The sequence below is a fragment of the Cryptomeria japonica genome, chromosome 2, assembly GCF_030272615.1.
Source record: "Cryptomeria japonica chromosome 2, Sugi_1.0, whole genome shotgun sequence".
Lineage (NCBI taxonomy): Eukaryota > Viridiplantae > Streptophyta > Pinopsida > Cupressales > Cupressaceae > Cryptomeria > Cryptomeria japonica.
Genome location: NC_081406.1, coordinates 321,303,480 through 321,321,870, shown reverse-complemented (window position 1 = coordinate 321,321,870; position 18,391 = coordinate 321,303,480). Strand labels below are relative to the sequence as shown.

At 37.6% G+C, this 18,391-nt stretch overlaps 1 protein-coding gene across 1 annotated transcript in view; it reads right to left on the bottom strand.

The window, feature by feature from the left end:
• Positions 1–18,391, bottom strand: part of LOC131027209 (uncharacterized) — a 147,174-nt gene that overhangs the window by 52,313 nt on the left and 76,470 nt on the right. Inside the window, exon 7 of the mRNA XM_057957214.2 lies at positions 11,822–11,934. Within this exon, the coding sequence (XP_057813197.1) occupies positions 11,822–11,934 (113 nt within the window). The remainder of the gene's footprint in view (positions 1–11,821; positions 11,935–18,391) is intronic.

The following is an 18,391-nucleotide window of genomic DNA, read 5'->3' as shown; positions in this document are numbered from 1 at the left end:
TGCCACTTCCTTCATTTTCTTTTATAAATAGCCCTAGCTTGGATTTTGTCCCGAAGTGTCAAGTCAAACCCATGTGTTCAAATGGGGAAAAATAATTGGGAGGAGAATCAAAAGTATCCTCTCTTTTGGGTGCATTTGTCATTTGGGCTAAGCTAGCACGAAGCTTAATTGCTCACTAAGTGAGGGGGGGAGTGGGTTGCCATCTCAAACCAATTCTTTAGACATACACCTTGATTTCGCAAATTTGGGCATCATGTATCTTCAAGTGGATCAAGGACTCCCCTAAAGAGCCTTGTCAAGTCTAGAATAGCAAACCTTCAGTCATTTGTATTTGTCCACCAGTAAGTGGTTAGCCATGGAAAGTTACAAGGTACCTTTAGAAACAAGATAGTAGGCCATGTATTCTCCTCTCTCGCCTTAGAGCAATATTGAGGATCAAAAGTGGTTAGCGCCTCTCTTAGTGCTAGGTACATGGATGTAGGAAGAACCGAAATTGACATCCCGAAAGGTGTATGGAATCAAAAGAGTACGTATGGTGTGAAAACAAGTTAAAAATGCACCATTGCAAATGAAGGAAACTTACTGCAAGAATCAAAAGGTGTACAAGGAGATACCCTAGTTATTGTTCTCACAGGATCAAAAAAAGTTTGTCATATTCAAAGGAGGATGTCATATATTAAGATACCCCAAAATTAGTGACCTAGAACAATACCTACAAGATATGTAGAGGATCTTTACAAAAGATCTACAAAGATTGCTTTACAAGACTCGTTGATTTGTAATGTTGCATGCTAGTAGAAGACACATCAAAATGATATCCCTCATTGCAACACCCTTAAAATCCTCATAAAGACGATGTATATAAAAGAAGGGGAATGCTCAATTATTCCTAATTATAAAATATCCATCACACCAAAAAATCACCTATAGATATGTATCACGGCGTGGAACAGACGCCATGAATATGTACTAGACTATACATACAACTATTCTATTGGACCTTAACTCCAATAGTACAAACTTTGTACATTAATCAGAGAAGGAGAATTGAAACAAGAAATTGGCATGAACTCCACAATGACTTCATTCATACCTTTTATTTTGGGGATGAAGATACAAATATCCATAACACACTACTCTAAATGAAGAAAATAACATTCAGACCAATAGAAGAAAACATTATCCCCATTCAAAGTCCACCACCCCCTAGAAAAGAAGGAATATAGTAACTTATTGAATGGATGGACAAACAATCTCAATTTTCAAGGAGACACTACAACACAAATCAAGAAAATGAAGACAGATCCTAAACTAGAGATCCAAGTAGAAGGTGAAAGAGAAATGCAACTTCATAGTTCATAATGAGGCCAAGGATCGCTATTACAATCAACCCTTAAATATAAGGGAGGAAAATATAGCATCTACAGAACACCCTAAGATGGCCAAAATAGGAGATTATTGGGAGACCACATAGTAAAAAATGTAATTGAACTATTGTCCAAGTATGAAGAATTATTTCCTCGGACATTCATTGACATGAGGGGTATCAAGGAGAATTAGATAAATGCTCGATGTCAGCATCATCAAACCAGTGGAAGACACAAAATGGATCAGCCCCCATGGTAATGCAAAATAAGAAAACAAGCGAGATAAGAATCTACACTAATTTCAAGGAGCTTAATAAAGCATGTATACATGACTCTTTCCAAACTCTCTTTACAAAAGAAATTTTGGAATTAGTTGCAGGGAGGGAAATATACTAATTCACTGATGGATTCTCTAATTATCACCCCATCAAGATCCAAGAAGATTAGTTGAAGACCACTTTTGCTACAGAACGGAGATCCTTCATGTATACAATCATGCCCTTTGGCTTGAAAAACACTATGGAAGTATTCATTATATTATGGTCAATGCATTTAAAGACTTCATTCATGATCTCTTGGAAGTTTATCTAGATGATTGGACAAACTATGTGTTAATCAAGAATCACATCCAAACACTCCAAACATCAAAAAGGGTATCTTTGTGGTACCCTTCGGGACATTGTTAGGGCATATAATTTGTTAAAAAGGGCTATTTTGCCCCGAGTTTCCGGGAAGGGGACGGCAGGGGACGGGGGTACGCGTTTTCGGGACGGTAATTTTTTTTGTCAATTTTGGGGATGGCTAGGGGATGGCTATATAAAAATAGGGAAAATTAAAATATATAGGGGAATTTAAAGTACTCATATGAAAACATGGATAAAACATGCACATATACATTATAGAACCTTAACATATAAGAACCAGCAGAGTTCTTATGGCAAATTTGTGTTAAATTGAGAGTCAAAGTCAAATTTCTTATAGAATTCATTGTCAAAATTCATTGTCTATATGCAGAATTTATGGGGATGTCCCCTAGGAGTCCCTTGTCCCTGGGACGTACCCGAGACGAGGACGCCTGAAAAAAATACCAGGGATGCGTCCTCGGGTAACGTAGAAAAAGGGTTGATGGTCGACCCTATGGAAGTTGCACTAATTATGACTTTACCATCATAAAAAAAAACACTAGAGGTTAACACCTTCCTGGGTTATACTAGCTATCATCACAAGTTTATCAGAGGATATGCTACAAAAGCAAAACTATTGGAAGAACTGCTAAAGAAAAAGATAAATAAATCAATCAATCGAGTAGAGCAATGCCAACAATCTTTTGACATCCTAAAACAAAAGATCATCGAAGCACCCATTTTGATATTTCCAAATTTGAATGCCTCTTTTCATGTTCATGCTATGTTACCCCGAGTTTCCAGGACAGGGATAGCAGGGGACGAGGGTACAGGTTTCCAGGACGGTGATTTTTTTTTGCCAATTTTGGAGACAGTTGGAGGACAGCAAAGGGGATGGCTATATAAAAATAGGGAAATTTAAAATATTCATATGAAAATATGGATAAAGTTGAAAAATAATTGAATTAATAATTGAATATACAACGTATATAAAGAGAATTACAAGATGGTGTTCTAAAAAGAATGAACCGTTAAACTAAAGCTTCAACACGAAGCTAAAATGCTAAAACACTTCAAAAAAGCTAAATAGATAAAAACTAAAAAGCTAACTATGTGTTTCGATAAAAGAAGCAAAAGTTACACTAAAAAAACTAAAAAGGACAACTAAGATGACTATTATAGAATAGATATAATATTATTTTTATACCCTCCCTAGTGGTCATCGTACTCAATACCCTACAGAAGACACTACAAGTCGTTTGATCACAAATGCAAAGAACACTTTGCTAGTACGGAGACCCTCCCAGGATTTGCATAAAGTTAATGACCAAGAGTACAAAAAGCCATCCAACCCGACGTAATCCTCACAAATGAATTATAGAACTGTCACACACGAATTGCAAAGCCTAAAACAACGATATTGAGGAAAAAACGACAAACCCTCCAAAGAGCAACAAACACGATTTTGACAGAAATTGCAAAAACTTTTGCAGAAGAGCACTGAGCACTGTTTGCTCTAGCAACTCCAAAACAAACTGCAAGATACCATGGTTGCAAATGTTTGCCCCAGAAACGCTAGGTGCAACCAAAAACAAACTGCAACATACCACGATTTTTGTGGAAAATCCCATCAAACCCTGAAACAAGAATCCTCCGAAAGAGAATTCACGATTTTTTAGGAGAAAATCAAAAAACCAAGAAATCTGAGGTTACAAATCATCGTTTTTGTGGAAAAAACGGTAAAAAATCCCACACGAACATCGCGAACTACGGATGATAATTTTTAAGGAAAATTATAAACCCTACGAACAATTTTTCAAGAAAAAATCGTGAAAAAATTGTGCTGCCTCCACGAAGCCATAGGCATGCGGCTGTAAATCTGCACAAGAAGCTGAAAATCGCGCCAAAAAACTATTACGAGTAATTGGTAAAAAATTGAATGTATTAATGAATGATTGAAATATCATTATATAGATTACAAGAGATCGATGTTTCTAATAAGAAACAAACGATAACTGAAACAAATTAGAACTCCTAATACTTACAATATCATACAATATTGACCATTAAATAACTAAATAAAGATATTATTCTAATAAAAACTGTGTGCTAAAACAAAGTTATTTTTAGCTGGTCACAAACAAAAAACGTGATTTTTCTTTCCAGAAAAATCCGCCAAACCCTCAATCAAACAAGGATGCTAGCCAACAAACGCGATTTAGGTCAAGCATTGACCCACGAAATAAACCTTACAAACCCACGAATTTTCTTCAAACAAAAGAAAAATGAGATGAAAAACCATTGCAAAAATCCCAACAATTTTTTTCATAAAAAAATTGATTAAAAAATTTCTGGAAATAAATTCTAGAAAGAGGCTACGCCACATCCTAAAAAATCCCATTGACCCGCTTTGATAACATGAAATATAATTGAATTTAAAATTGAATATACAATATATATAAAGAGAATTACAAGACAGTGTTCTAAAAAAGAACGAACTGTTAAATTGAAGCTTCAACATGAAGCCAAAAAGCTAAAACGCTTAAAAAAGCTAAATAGCTAAAAACTAAAAAGCTAATTGTGTTCTAATAAAAGAAGCAATAGTTACACTAAACAAACTAAAAAGGACAACTAAGTCGACAACTAAGATGACCATTATAGAATAGATATAATATTATTTTAATAAAAGCATGCGCATATACATTATAGAACCTTAACATATAAGAACTAGCAAAATTCTTATGCCAAATTTGTGTTAAATTGAGTCAAAGTCAAATTGCTTAAAGAATTCATTATCAAAATTCACTGTCAATATGCAGAATTTATGGGGATGTCCCCTAAGAGTCCTCTGTGCCCGGGACATCCCTGGGACAGAGACACCTGAAAAAAAATCCGAGGACATGTCCTCAAGTAACGTAGTGTTCATGTTGATGCCTCTGGAATAACTATTGGTGCAATTCTAGCACAACCCTAAGGTAATAAAGACCACTCAATTGTATTTGCTAGCCACAAACTCTCCCAAGTTGAGAAGAATTATACCACAATAGAAGGGGAGGCCCTGGCAATGTTGTATGCCCTACACATATTCAAGAGTTGTTTATTGTTTACACCATTTACTTTCTATACAAACCATGAACCTCTCAAGTACCTACTTATAAACCTGTCATACAAGGCCGAATATATTTAGATGGTTGTTGTTCCAAGAGTTCAATTTCAATATTATGGTATAACCAAGATGGAACAACCAAGGTCTATATTATCTCTCCCACATTGACAAGAGAACCCAATGAACATGCTGAAGATTTACCTGATGCAACCTTATTCAGGATAACTACAGCAACTCAAGAGGTTTATGATGTGGCCATATTACTCTCTACAAGACAATATCCCCCTAATATGTCACCGTAGGACAAGCAATTACTTCTACAAAAGCCTTTTCCCCTTACATTGATAGAAGGGGAACTCTATAAAATAGGAAGGGATGACATCGGGTTGTCTATGAAAATGAATGGGAAGTTGTTTTATGAGAAGAACATGAAGCAATATCTAGTGAACACAATTTTGGGGATGATACTGCTAGAAAAGTAAAATTAGCACATTGTATTGGCCTACCTTACACAAGGATGCTAAGAAATATACTAAACAATGTGACATGTCAAAAGGTTGGTAGGTCAACCGCAAGAGATGAAATGCCTCTTTATCTAATACTAGCTTAGGCACCTTTTGAAAAATGGGCAATAGACTTCAAAGGACCAATTGACCCACTTGCCAAACTATCTAAGGATAGATTTATCGTCACCGGGGTAGAATATTTGACCAAACAGGTGGAAGCGGAACCTACACAAGACTCTATTGCAAAGACAGAAGCAAAATTCATCTATGAAAATATACTAACTTGATTTGGGTGCCCACCTAGCATAACCAGCGACCAAGGGAAGCATTTTGTCAACAAAATCATCTCAAAACTACTTAGCAATTTTTTGATAACACATAATTGAAGCACACCATACCATCCCCAAGCCAATGGAGCAAGTGAGGCTCTTAAAAAAATTATAGGCACCGCACTCACTAAACTGCGCCATAGCAATCGGACAGATTGGAACACCAAGGTACCTGCTGTACTATGGGCATACCACACAATGATAAGACATCTACAAAAACACACTTCAATTGAGCCGGTCTACAAAATGGATGCTACTCTACCGCTGAATTTCATCGTCCAAAATTTCCATACGGCCCTCGCTCTTCGGTTAACTGATGATGAATTCCTGAAACAATAAGTTGAAGACTAGAGAAACTCAATGAAGACAGATTGGCTGCTTGTCACCAGCACTCCAAACATAACAAACAAAAAGCTTGGCATGGCATGATCAAAAACAGAAACTTAAAACATTTCAAAAAGATGACTTATTTCTGCTTTATGATAGAAAATTCAAGAAAATAGGCAAACTCAAAGTCCAATGGCTCGGCAAATATCATATCAATGTAATACAACTCTGCACACTTGATGGAATGATCTTACAATGGTACGTTAACGACACACACTTAAAGCATTACCACCAACCTCTATTAGGATAGTAATGTCTTGAGGACAAGACAAAGTTTTGGAAGGGAGGATGATGTTAGCAGGGAATACACCGATGAACAGAATTGAGGCAAAGATCTTACTACAAACCATTGCATAAAGGTCGCAGAGCTCCTGAATGAAAAGACACCCTTAGAAGAGTTGAGAAATTAAGGGACACATCCCTCTAGGATCCTATATGTGAAAGATGTAATAGAGATGTAATAGAAAATATAAGAAAGAAGATAAGATAAGAACTGTAGAAGGACCATATGTATACTGGAATGACGATGAAATATATATGAATACAAGGAAGTTTGTCTATATGTATGTGTTATGATATGAAGGTTGTTTAATTTATATTTATATGTTATTCTATAAACTTGTTTGTTCCACATTATACCTTAGCTTTCTATCCCTCTCCTACTACCTGAATGGCATCGAGAGCTATGTCTGAAGTCTGTTGTGCCCAAAATTGTTGAAAGGAAGTTTATTTTAATAATTGAATATCAATTACAAATACCTTGCTCATACGAGCATCAATATTAGACCAATACAAGCTCCATGACAAATCAAGGAAACGACATTTTAAATCCAAGAAAACTTCAAAAGACTCCAGCAATCATAAAACAAAACAAGGGTAACTTTTTTATGAAAGAACAAGAATAAGAAAAAGAAATTTGGTATTAGGAAGCAACTGTAGGTGGCGAAATGGAAAGATACAGAGTTGTTTACATTGGAAGAAAAGGCTGAGAAAGTTTAGATCACAGCTAAACCAGCAGAACTTCTACTCTGTAAAACAAAGTATTGGAAACAATCTAAAAAAGTTCAAATATTCAGCCATGGTGAGATTAATAACCCTATCATATTTTCTGATCTCCCGAAGCCAATGCAATTCATCTATTCAGCTGGTCAAGCAATGGAAAAATCCATCTATCCAAAATTTTCATTGTAATATTTATGCTGCAATAGTTGCAGGGACCATGGACTTGCCAAATGGAGTATAGCAGAACCAAGAGTTATAAAAATGCCCAATTCCTCCAACAGATGCAACACTGAAGAAAACATATAATGCAGTCAGATACTCAAGAAGCTATGTTTCTGGTCCGTCCTGAAAATCCCCTGGATCTGCAGTCCACTCCACTGTGGCTGCAAACAAGGCATAGCCATATGCAACTGTTGGGCCCTGGATACAGCTGGGTACACCTAAAGTGGGCCCTGTGGCCGATCTGCAGGCCACTCCACTGTGGCTGCAAACAAGGCATAGCCATTTGCAACTGTTGGGCCCTGGTTACAGCTGGGTATGCCTAGACTGGGCCCTGTGGGTCACTTTTTAATTTATTTTTAAAATTTGTTAGTCCAATGCTCATGTCATCGAAATCTCAAGCAGGTATGAATCAAGACTTCAAAGATGGCCTTACCCGTACCATGCAAGATGTTTGCACTTCCACCAACAACCCAAGTCTAACCCCCATGTGGTTTCCAAAGTTGAAGAGGATCTATCCATATTATGGTTGAGGGCACTGTTAAGAATGTGCAAGTGTCAATCAAAGATCCGGTTGTGATAAAATTGCAATAGACATGATGGGGAATGGTGATAGTTGGTTACCAGAGACATTTGAGGGAGAGAGCTAAGTGGGTTTTATTGGCTAGAATGATCAGACGAAAGCCCTACTATTATTAGGGGCATGTGAACTGAGATGGATGTTGGCTCTCCCTAGTGGCACATTTCAGATGTGACTGCCTTTTTTATTTTTCTTCATATTATAATTTTGGTCTTTGTCATCACATTTAATTATAGGCACATCTTCTTAATAGTATAATTTAACGATGCTTTACGTTATTTTTAAGTTCTTAACTTTGGCTTGGTCATTTTTTATATTAGTACCCTACATAATACTTTAAAAATTACAATACTTAAACAATTATAATTATTTACATTGTAACATAATCTGATATGAGATCAAGTATTTAATACAATCCAAGCCAATGAAAACTAATAGGAACTAATAAATTATAGGGTTTTAATACTGAAGAATGAACATCCATCATGATTCCAGTTTTGTTTATTATATGGATGTTATGTAGCTATCTTGTCTTAATTCATGTTTTAAGCTAAAATATGCTAAGTTACCGAATCGGGTATGGATACGTAGTTTCGGTACGCGGATACGGCAATTTTTTTGGAGGGGGTTGGGTACATTTTGGGTACGCCTCTTTAATAAACATATGAAATCATAAATACATACATATTTAATACCTAAAACTTTAATGTCATAATAATATAGATTTATATTATATTAAATTTATAATTTTATTAACTATTATCTTAATACCATATTAATATAATATTATAAAGTTATTTGATATTATTTAGTTTTTAAACATGTTAAATATAAATTAAATATTAACAAAATAAAAGTAGAACTATATTTCTATCACTATTTTTCAAAACCTATTAATATAAATACTACTTAATAGGTCATTCATAAAATAACACATGTATGATAATAATATAAATAAAATTAACAATAAATATTAAATAATATTTAATTTAATATTAATTAATATAATTTAATATATAACTAATTTAAGTTTAAATTTAATAAACAGTAGAATTCATTAAAATAATTGTAAGCTTCTTAATGATAATAATAAAAATAATAATAATAAACGATATTAAATTTAATAAAATTTTAATAAATTAAAAACCTAAAACTGAAGTTAAAACTTATATAGAGTAATTAAAGGAGAATAGGAAAACACTTCCGTCGAACACACATTTGGTTTAATCTCCAACCATCCCGACGGGAGGCTATTCGAATGGATGGAAGAGTGAAAACCCCCCACCGGCTACTGCTGGCATTGAAGCTGTTCGAATGGAAGACAATAGATATTCCGACAGCAAGGGTGGAAGAAATGTTTAAGTGCGACCTGAACAGAAGAGTTGTTGTCCCATGAAACGCATGCAAAACCATTCCGTCAAAGTCTTACTAATCTGCTACTGCTTGCAAAAATACATTGAAAAATATTGTTGTTTAGGGTCGTGGTCATATATTTTATGGTAAAACGGTTAAAGAAAAGTCGGTGAAAATTTTTCTTTGACCACTGGAATCGTTGTAAAAACCCCTTGTATGATTTGGAATCGGCCAAGTACGCTGCTTGATGATTCCAAACGAATCCACCTCAAGAATATCGTATCCAGCCCGATTCTACAGACGTTTGTATCCGAATCCGATTCAGAAACGCATTGTACCCAAATACGCAAGGATTTTCTGCCGATTCGGTAACTTAGAAAATATGTATATGTTTATAATTGGGGACGGCTCGAGGACAGATTGGGTACGGCCGACTGTCCTCGGGATGCATCAAGGACGTCTAAGATGTCCCTGACCGTTCCAAGGACAGCTGGCTGTCCCCTTTTTCCGACACTCAAAAAACAAAAAAAATGCCCAACTTTAAAAAAGAACATTTTTAAATTTTGGTTTTCAATTTTGGAACCAAATCATACTGCTTACTTAATACAGCAGAAAAACATAATTATATACTGGATCACTCGTTCTTTTGTTGAATCTTACTCTGCTATAATAATTTAAAATGTATACCAAACCCAGACCAAAAACTGATAGAATTTATGCATGACAACATTTACAATAATGACAATTACAATGCCAGAAAAGAAATCTAACAAGGCTTTGGATATGCTTAGAGTAAGAAATCCTCAAAATTATATTACAATCCACTGTGCTAAAACAAAATGACAAAATAAACAAAAATTGATAGAAATCATAATAAAGATGAAGCAATCATTTCTTTAATAAATCCTACATATGAACAAACACAAACTCACAAAGCAAATGTAGTCTGTAAGTTCTATTTATACAAATACTAGAACATATATCTAGAACCTTAAGAGTACCACGACTAGTATGGTTGGGATAGCTTGTACACAAATATATCAAAACATATATAGAAAGAGAGAAAGAGAGAGTGTGCAAGCGAGAGAGAGAGAGAGAGAGAGAGAGAGAGAGAGAGAGAGAGAGAGAGAGAGGCATCCCCTTTGTTGTCCCCTTCTGTCCATATATAGAAAGAGAGAGAGGGAGAGAGAGAGAGAGAGAGAGAGAGAGATCCCCTTTGTTGTCCCCTGCTGTCCCCAAAAAAGGGCCACCAAAATTCTGGTCCCCAAAACGCATCCCCCCATCCTCGTGTCCCTGTGTCCCTAATCAAAGGCATCCCTAACCTACCCCTGAATCTGGTGAGAAATTTGGCCTACGCCATAATCATAATTTACCCACAAACTGATACAATAATAACGGCCCCGAGTACCAGACTATGCTCTGGACAGAAATGTTCATTTTTTATTGACAAAGAGTTAGTATTAAGGAAGTTAAAAATACAAAAGGGAAAAACCAAAGCAGTAGTCAGGACCCTACAAACTGTTGCCCCACAAGATGCATTCAAAGAAGATAAAGACAGAAAAAGTTATAGAAGAAGAAAAGTCAGATGAGGATGATAAAGGGTTTACAGATCCCAAACCCTCAAGCCTCTTTAGGAAACTAGACCATTTAGTGTTTGGATCTTGGTGTCCATTAAGCTTAAGTAGAACATGAAAAATACTAATATACATGTCAGCTTTAGTCTTAATATAACTTAGATAGAAGTAAAGGCATGTGCATCAAGTCAACTTAATGGTTGGGAAGTTGCATCATTTTGCATAGGAATAGGGTTCATTCACTTAAGAAGGTAAAAAATTATTTCATATATAACGATTCGCAAGCCTTTGTAAAAACTCTTGTTAATTTTCACTACCATAACAACAACATATATGTTCTAAATTGTAAACATTTATTTCATGAAAGAAGGTAAAAAATTATTTCACATATATCAATTCATAAGCCCCTATAAACTCTCTTGTTAACTTTCACTACCATAACTTCAACAAAAATGCTCTAAATTGTATTTTGTGGAATGGTGATGGTTATCAAGCACATTTTATGTAAACATTGTGTTTCAGTTTTTTTGTGCATTTGAAACTGAATAGGTGAAACACATTAACTTTCATTTCTTTACTATAGTAGTTTTCTTTCGTATTTCAGTACATATGATTGTGTAAACTTACATAACATTGCATAAATCCCGGAATCACTATTAGACTACAGTGTTAGTACGACCTTGTGTCTTCCACCAAAAATAAGCAAACAAAAACCAGGTAATAGGTAATAAGATTTAACAAACCAAATACAACACTAAAAAGATTTTTAAAATACCTGTAGATTATGTAACATACTATTGTGCAGAATATAACTGATTTAAGAGGATCCTCCCATGTTGCCAAAACCTGAAGCCATTTGACAAACTCTATTGCAGGTAGAAGCAATTCCTGCAAGTAATTATACACACCAGACATTAACAAAGATGGACTTAAAAGAAAGTTCAATATTAACGCAATGTCATTCTAGTATGTTTGGTGTAATTTCCACATGGGCTAATTTTTTCTTTTATACTCAATTGTGTACCTTTAGAAAAAAATAAAGAAAACATATAAACTAAAGTGTATTGAGGAAGCAGTGAAAAGGAATGGCCGTATGTGGTAGCTAACTAGAGAAATGTTGAAAGATTAATAATTTATCCAACGTGCCCAACAACTAGTACATTATTAAATAATAAATTGAAAAATATTCTTTTATTCTTGTGAAGAAGAGTCAACTTATTATCAAAACAGATCTTATCACATTTCATTTCATACATGATTAATAAGTTTAGAGAGCCACTAAATAAGTTTCTAAGATATAAATTACAATAAGTATTTCTCTAGCATGAGGCTTGTTGCATACATGTAACACTATCGGTCTGCCATCATGAACTCCGACTTTGACCATCATCAGCTCCATGGTTCATTGAAGAATCCTTCCCTTGAGATTCTTAATGTTCAACTGCTTGAGTTTAACTCTCCTTTTCATGTTTCTTTTCATCAGTATTAAGTTTTTAGTTACTTTTTGAGTTTCTTTTCTCTAATGTAGCCTGCATGTGCTTTTGATCATTTACAGACGCAAATAAATTCTTTCTCTCTCTCTCTCTAACATTTAGATTTTTTAGATTTGCTTCTGCTGCCTGGTAAAAATGTTCACAACTTGATCCTGTGTTGTGCAGAAAATTGACTTGAGCCATTTATTCTGCAATTGTTCTATTTTGAAGTGATTCTCCAACTGTTTACAGCAATCATCATAACACAAAGGTGTTAAATCGCTTCTTCCAAATAGATAAATCACCTAGAATCATATTCAACCAAACAGCTCGTAGTTTGCATCAATCATTTTGTGTTCAGATTCCGTTGGCAAAACGGCAACAAACATGTGCTTCCTAGTCACCTAGGAAACACACCATATTTGAGATTTAAGCAATACCCAAATGTCCATTTTTATTAGTAAATTACTCTGCAGATATGGGATGTACTTTGTCTTAGATTCCATGATCAAGGGGTATCTCTTCCATCAAATTCACCTAGTTAATCCACCTGGCCTCGTCTGATAAGGTACATTCAACATTTGTATATACAAACATGTAACGTATTTCTTGGAGCGTTGAACAGAGGTCTCCAGTATGGAAGTCCAAATGATATTTCATTTGACAGCATACCCTAATGTTGACTTCCAGCCTAAGCTACATTCAAACAAATCATCGCAACACGATTGAAAATTGAGAAAGCATTCCAATTGCGAGGTCCACAATGGATCTGACTATAAGATAAATTAAAGAAACAAATTCAAATCCATCATCTATTGACAGTTTGCAACCTACATCTATCAGTGTGCTGCTGGTACTAGAATTCTTTATAACAAATTCTCAAAGGAATCTCAATGCAGATTTTTATCCAATAAAACAAGATCCTTATAGTTTTTCTACCACTTTTTAATGCCCACAAATAATGCAACAGAAAATCTGTTAATCTCAGAATTTGCGAAGGCTTTATTTCCCTTTTCAATCTCTAGGTTCTATTACTGCCAGTGTATTTTAAATCAAGCATATGCAATCATAATGAATCTTTCATCCTAGTTCTTCAGATCAGAAATATTCATCAATCGTCAGCCGGCAAGATTTACGCCACAATGCTTTGTTAAATATGCCAAAAAATGCAGCTTTTTCATGCATTCATGAACAATGCCTTGTAGCTGTTCAGTGAGAACTTCTTTAAGCAAATCTGTTTAGAACATGCTCTTTACATCCAAATGATGATCCTGCTAAACTCATTTTCCACTACAGTCTGAATATTTTAAGAACTTCAAAATTGGGATTTTTCTTATCACAAATACACTCATATTTTCTAAGAAAAGTCATCAACAATAGCTATAAATTATTTGTAACCACCAAGATAATGTGTATTTTTACTCCACAAACCCCACTGTCAACTCTTGTGTGATTACCATCAAACTCAGACAATGCCAAAATTGAATGTCTGAATTTACACAGCAAAAAATAAGTCCATTGAATGTCTGAATGGAGTGACTCCTTCAAATTTTTTGAGACCATTGTGGCTAAAACCTCTGGCTGCACATTTTGTTTAACTTATAATTAATTAAACTTGTTTTTCATTAGCAACTGTAACAAAACTCATATCTGCTATGTGATCATGCAAGATCACATTTCATTGTAAGTACAGATACATATAAGAAACATAATTTGCCTTAATGATTAATCCAATCATGAAAAGAGATCATTGGAATTTCATCTTTGCATTCAACCAGACAGATTGAACATCTCTGAGGATTATTGTTTGGTTATAAACTTAGAAAGTTACACAAGTTATAACACGTAATAGGTTTAAAAACTACTTCCTTTCTACATATTAAATGCTTCAATGCACCCAAATCTAAAACCAAATTGATTGGTTCATTGCCTGTCTTTCATTTCCAACCAACAAAAGGCAATCTATAACTTAAGGTTCATCACTTTCTGAAAATCCATTTCATTGACAACTGCCGCATCTTCCACTACTTCCTCTGTTATTCCTGTCTTCTCCTCTGTCATTCTAACTCAATCATTTGTTTCAAATAGTTAACCTCCACAAAAGATGGCGCTTTAGTTCTTGAAGAAATATAGAATAACATTAAAAAGACATTATACCTTCTTGGCAGGCTTTTTCTAACTAATTCTTTATTATCAACCTCATTGCAATAGCTTGCAAATTATTTAAGGTCTCCACCCCATTAAGCATGCTCCATGACTATATGTTTTCAGTCATCTTCAAGACTGTTAAGATGTGTAACTCACTAAGAAATTCAATCAAGGATTGAAATTTTCATGTGCATAAAGACTATATCGCAAGATTCAAGTTTGTGTTCATGATCAACAACAAAAAAATCAGATGAAATTCAGCAGGGGGAAAACATTCAGAAAAAGTCTTCATATATAAATTTTGTGTTTTAAAAAATATAAGTAATAAATCCTAAGTTACCCCGAGTTTCCAGGATGGGAACAGCAGGGGACGGCAGGATGAGTTTCAGGGACGGCAAAAATTTTTGCCAATTTTGGGGACGGCGGGGGGACGGCTATATAAAATATAGGGAAAATTTAAAATATACAGGGAAATTTTAAATGTTCATATGAAAAATATAGATAAAGCATGTTAGCGGCATTATTGTACACAAACATAAGACTAGTTAATTATGTGTAATTGTTTTGGTTAGTTGGCAACCGAGGGGTGGTCGTTGCGGTGCGACGGTTGGCACTCGCACCCCCTCGGTACCTTTATATACTTCCGAATGTAACTTGTAACGGGAAGACAATTATGAATGGAATAAAATCTCTTATACTTGTCTGATATCTATGGCGTTATCATTCTGCATTACGTGCTTTATGTTCTAAGTTATTCACCCGAGAGGGCAAACATTTGGCGCCATTGCCTAGACGTACTCGGGAACGGATGACGCAGATGGCGCACGGACACGAGGGGCCTAGCCGTCGGTGAGATTAACCCAAAGGCCGACAACGCGCAAACGGAACAATCATCGTGGGACGCAAAGCGTGATGGCAAGAGGCGAAGGGGAAATTGAACCCTGTAATAATCCCAGCACAATGTTGAGATAAATTGTGGCCGAAAGGAAAAATAATAAAAGTTTGTTTTTTTTTGTACATGGTGTGTGCTTGCTATGTACGGAAGTGATTTATGCCCAATATATTAAATAAAGATAGAAATAAAAAAGCAGAAACGGACAAGTGGGAGGCCGCGCAGAGGGCCTTGATTCTGGAGCAGCAAGTAGAACATAGACGGAGGCTGAGGCAACTTGCCGAAGGACGACCTGCCGAAGGGTGGCCCAAGGGGAACCAAGGAGGTGTCACGGATGGTGCAGAAGCCGACGGAAATTCCTACGCGTCGCCAGAACACCGTAGGGTGTGGAGCCATGAAGAGTTTCTGGTGGAAACAAGGTTAAGGAGAGATCTAGTCGAAGAGACCCGGGATCGGTTCAGAAACTTATCCCTTACACCACAAAGTGAGGATCACCAAAGGGAGCCAGGAGTGGGTGCGGGTGACAACGAAGGGGAGGATAACCGTACGATAGGTGCCACACTCGGCAGGCAAAACACCGTACCTCCAGTCACCCACGCAGGACACACCACCGGCACCGGAGGGACCGGAGGGAGCGGCGCAGGGGCACAGACACTGCCACAGCCACCTCCAGGAAGACGACCCCCATCGATGGGGAGTAAACAAAAACTGCCGAAGTTCAATGGCGACGGGAAGGAAGATCCCATCCGCCATTGTCGAACGTGCGAAACCATATGGTCAGCAAACGGTGTTACCAATCAAGATGAATGGGTAACACAATTCCCAGCAACCTTGAGAGGAGTGGCCATAGACTAGTACTCAGCTATGGACAAGGCCAAAATCGGCACATGGCCCGACCTGAAGAAGGAGTTTGGGATAGAGTTCCGCCTCCTGAGAGATGACAACGAAATAGTCGCTGAGATCTATGGAACGAAGCAGAATAAGAACGAGACAGTGCGAGCTTATAGTCGGCAGCTAAAGGAACTACTGGGAAAAATGGAGAGTCAACCAGCAAATGGGTTGAAAAAGCGATAGTTCGTGGAGGGACTAAAGCATTCCCTCCGAAAGAAGATGAAAATCGTTCCACCTACATCGTACGAAGACGCATACAATAGAGCGATGGATCTCGAGAGCGAGACCAAGACATCGAAGAAAAAGAAGAAGAAGGATAGCTCGTCCGAGGAGAATGACTCGTCACAGGAAAGCAGCAGTGACAGCGAGGCTGGCAAACGGGTGCAAGCACTCCAGAAAGATATGGAGCGAATGAGGAGGGAATTCAAAACAATGAGAAGCACCGATCGGACTGAAGGGGACATATGGTGCACTGAGTGCAAAGACGAGGGGCATACAAAGTGTACTTGCCCGAAGAAAGCATTCTGCGAGATTTGCCAAGTGATGGGACACTCCACCAAGGAGTGCCCATACAACATGAAAACCCGAAGTACACAAATGAACCAGGTGTTGTTCACGAAGCAGGCCACGACATCCGCACTAGCGGGTACGGGCCAACAAACTAACACAACGGCATCATCTGGAGGATACCGGGATAACAGACGCGACAACGGAAGAAACAACAACAATAACAATAGCAGAAACCGGATCCAGTATGACGCCAAGGGCCGACCAATGATCCAGTGTAGGGCCTGCAATCAGTGGGGACACTTCGCCCGCGATTGCACAAAGGAAGCCAACCCTCAGCACCTCTGCCGATGGTGCGGGCCAGGAGACCACGAGGACACAAATTGCCCGAAGCCTAGTGTAAACCTTCTAAACATAGAACCCACGAAGGCAGAAGTATTGGCAATCACCAGGGCGCAGGCCAAAAAGAGTGCATACCCAAATCCCCGCACGGAGACCGAGAGGGTGCGAGAAGCAAGAGACGAGATCACAAGGAAATGGCCGCACAAAGGCAGGACAACCACCAGACCGCAAGTCCGCTACAGACGAGGGGAGAAGAGGAAATCTTACGGCAAATATTGCAGATGGAGGTACCCGTGAGAATTCAAGACCTCCTGGAGACCATGCCGCAGCTAAAAACCGCTATCTTGAACTCTATACCTTCACAGGTGAAAATGAGGGAGGTCGTGAACCCCACAGCCTACTCTGCGTTAAGGGAGGTCCTAAGCCCCACGGTCGACCCCATGTTGTTGGTAGTCAACAGCGGACGCCAACTGGCGGTAGTAGAAATGGACATACTAGGGACTGCCTTGACAGACACTATTGTGGACGGAGGGTCGAGAGTAAATGTGCTCCCAGAAGCGACATGGAAAAAACCGGGAAAGCTTACATTGTGGCCCCCCACGTTCAACCTACTAGGGGCAGATCAGCATGGGATTAAACCCCTTGGTACCCTCATGGGCCAACAAGTGATGATTGGCACGCAGCCTTTCGTGCTAGATTTTGTAGTAATTCCCCTGAAGCAGAAAGGGTATGATGCCATCCTCAAGCGTGGGTGGCTCATTGCAGCAAAAGCGAACCATAACTGGAAGCGTAATACTCTGTCCTTGGAAAACGTGGGGAGGAAGTACGTGATTGATCTCCGTACGCAGATGGTGAGTGAGGAGTTGGCATCCTCCTCCGACTCGGAATCTGAGGGAGACCAGTTGGCGGAGGGCGGAGACGGAGGCCGCATGGAGCCTAGTGACGAAGGGGTGTTAGAACTGGAGGCATGCTCAGGGGACGATGGGGACTCCTTGAATGGCCTCTTCCGTTGGCAAATGGGAGATTATGAAATATTTACACCCTCGTGCAATGTATTGAGAATTGAGGAAGAACCAGATATATTTCCCCCAGA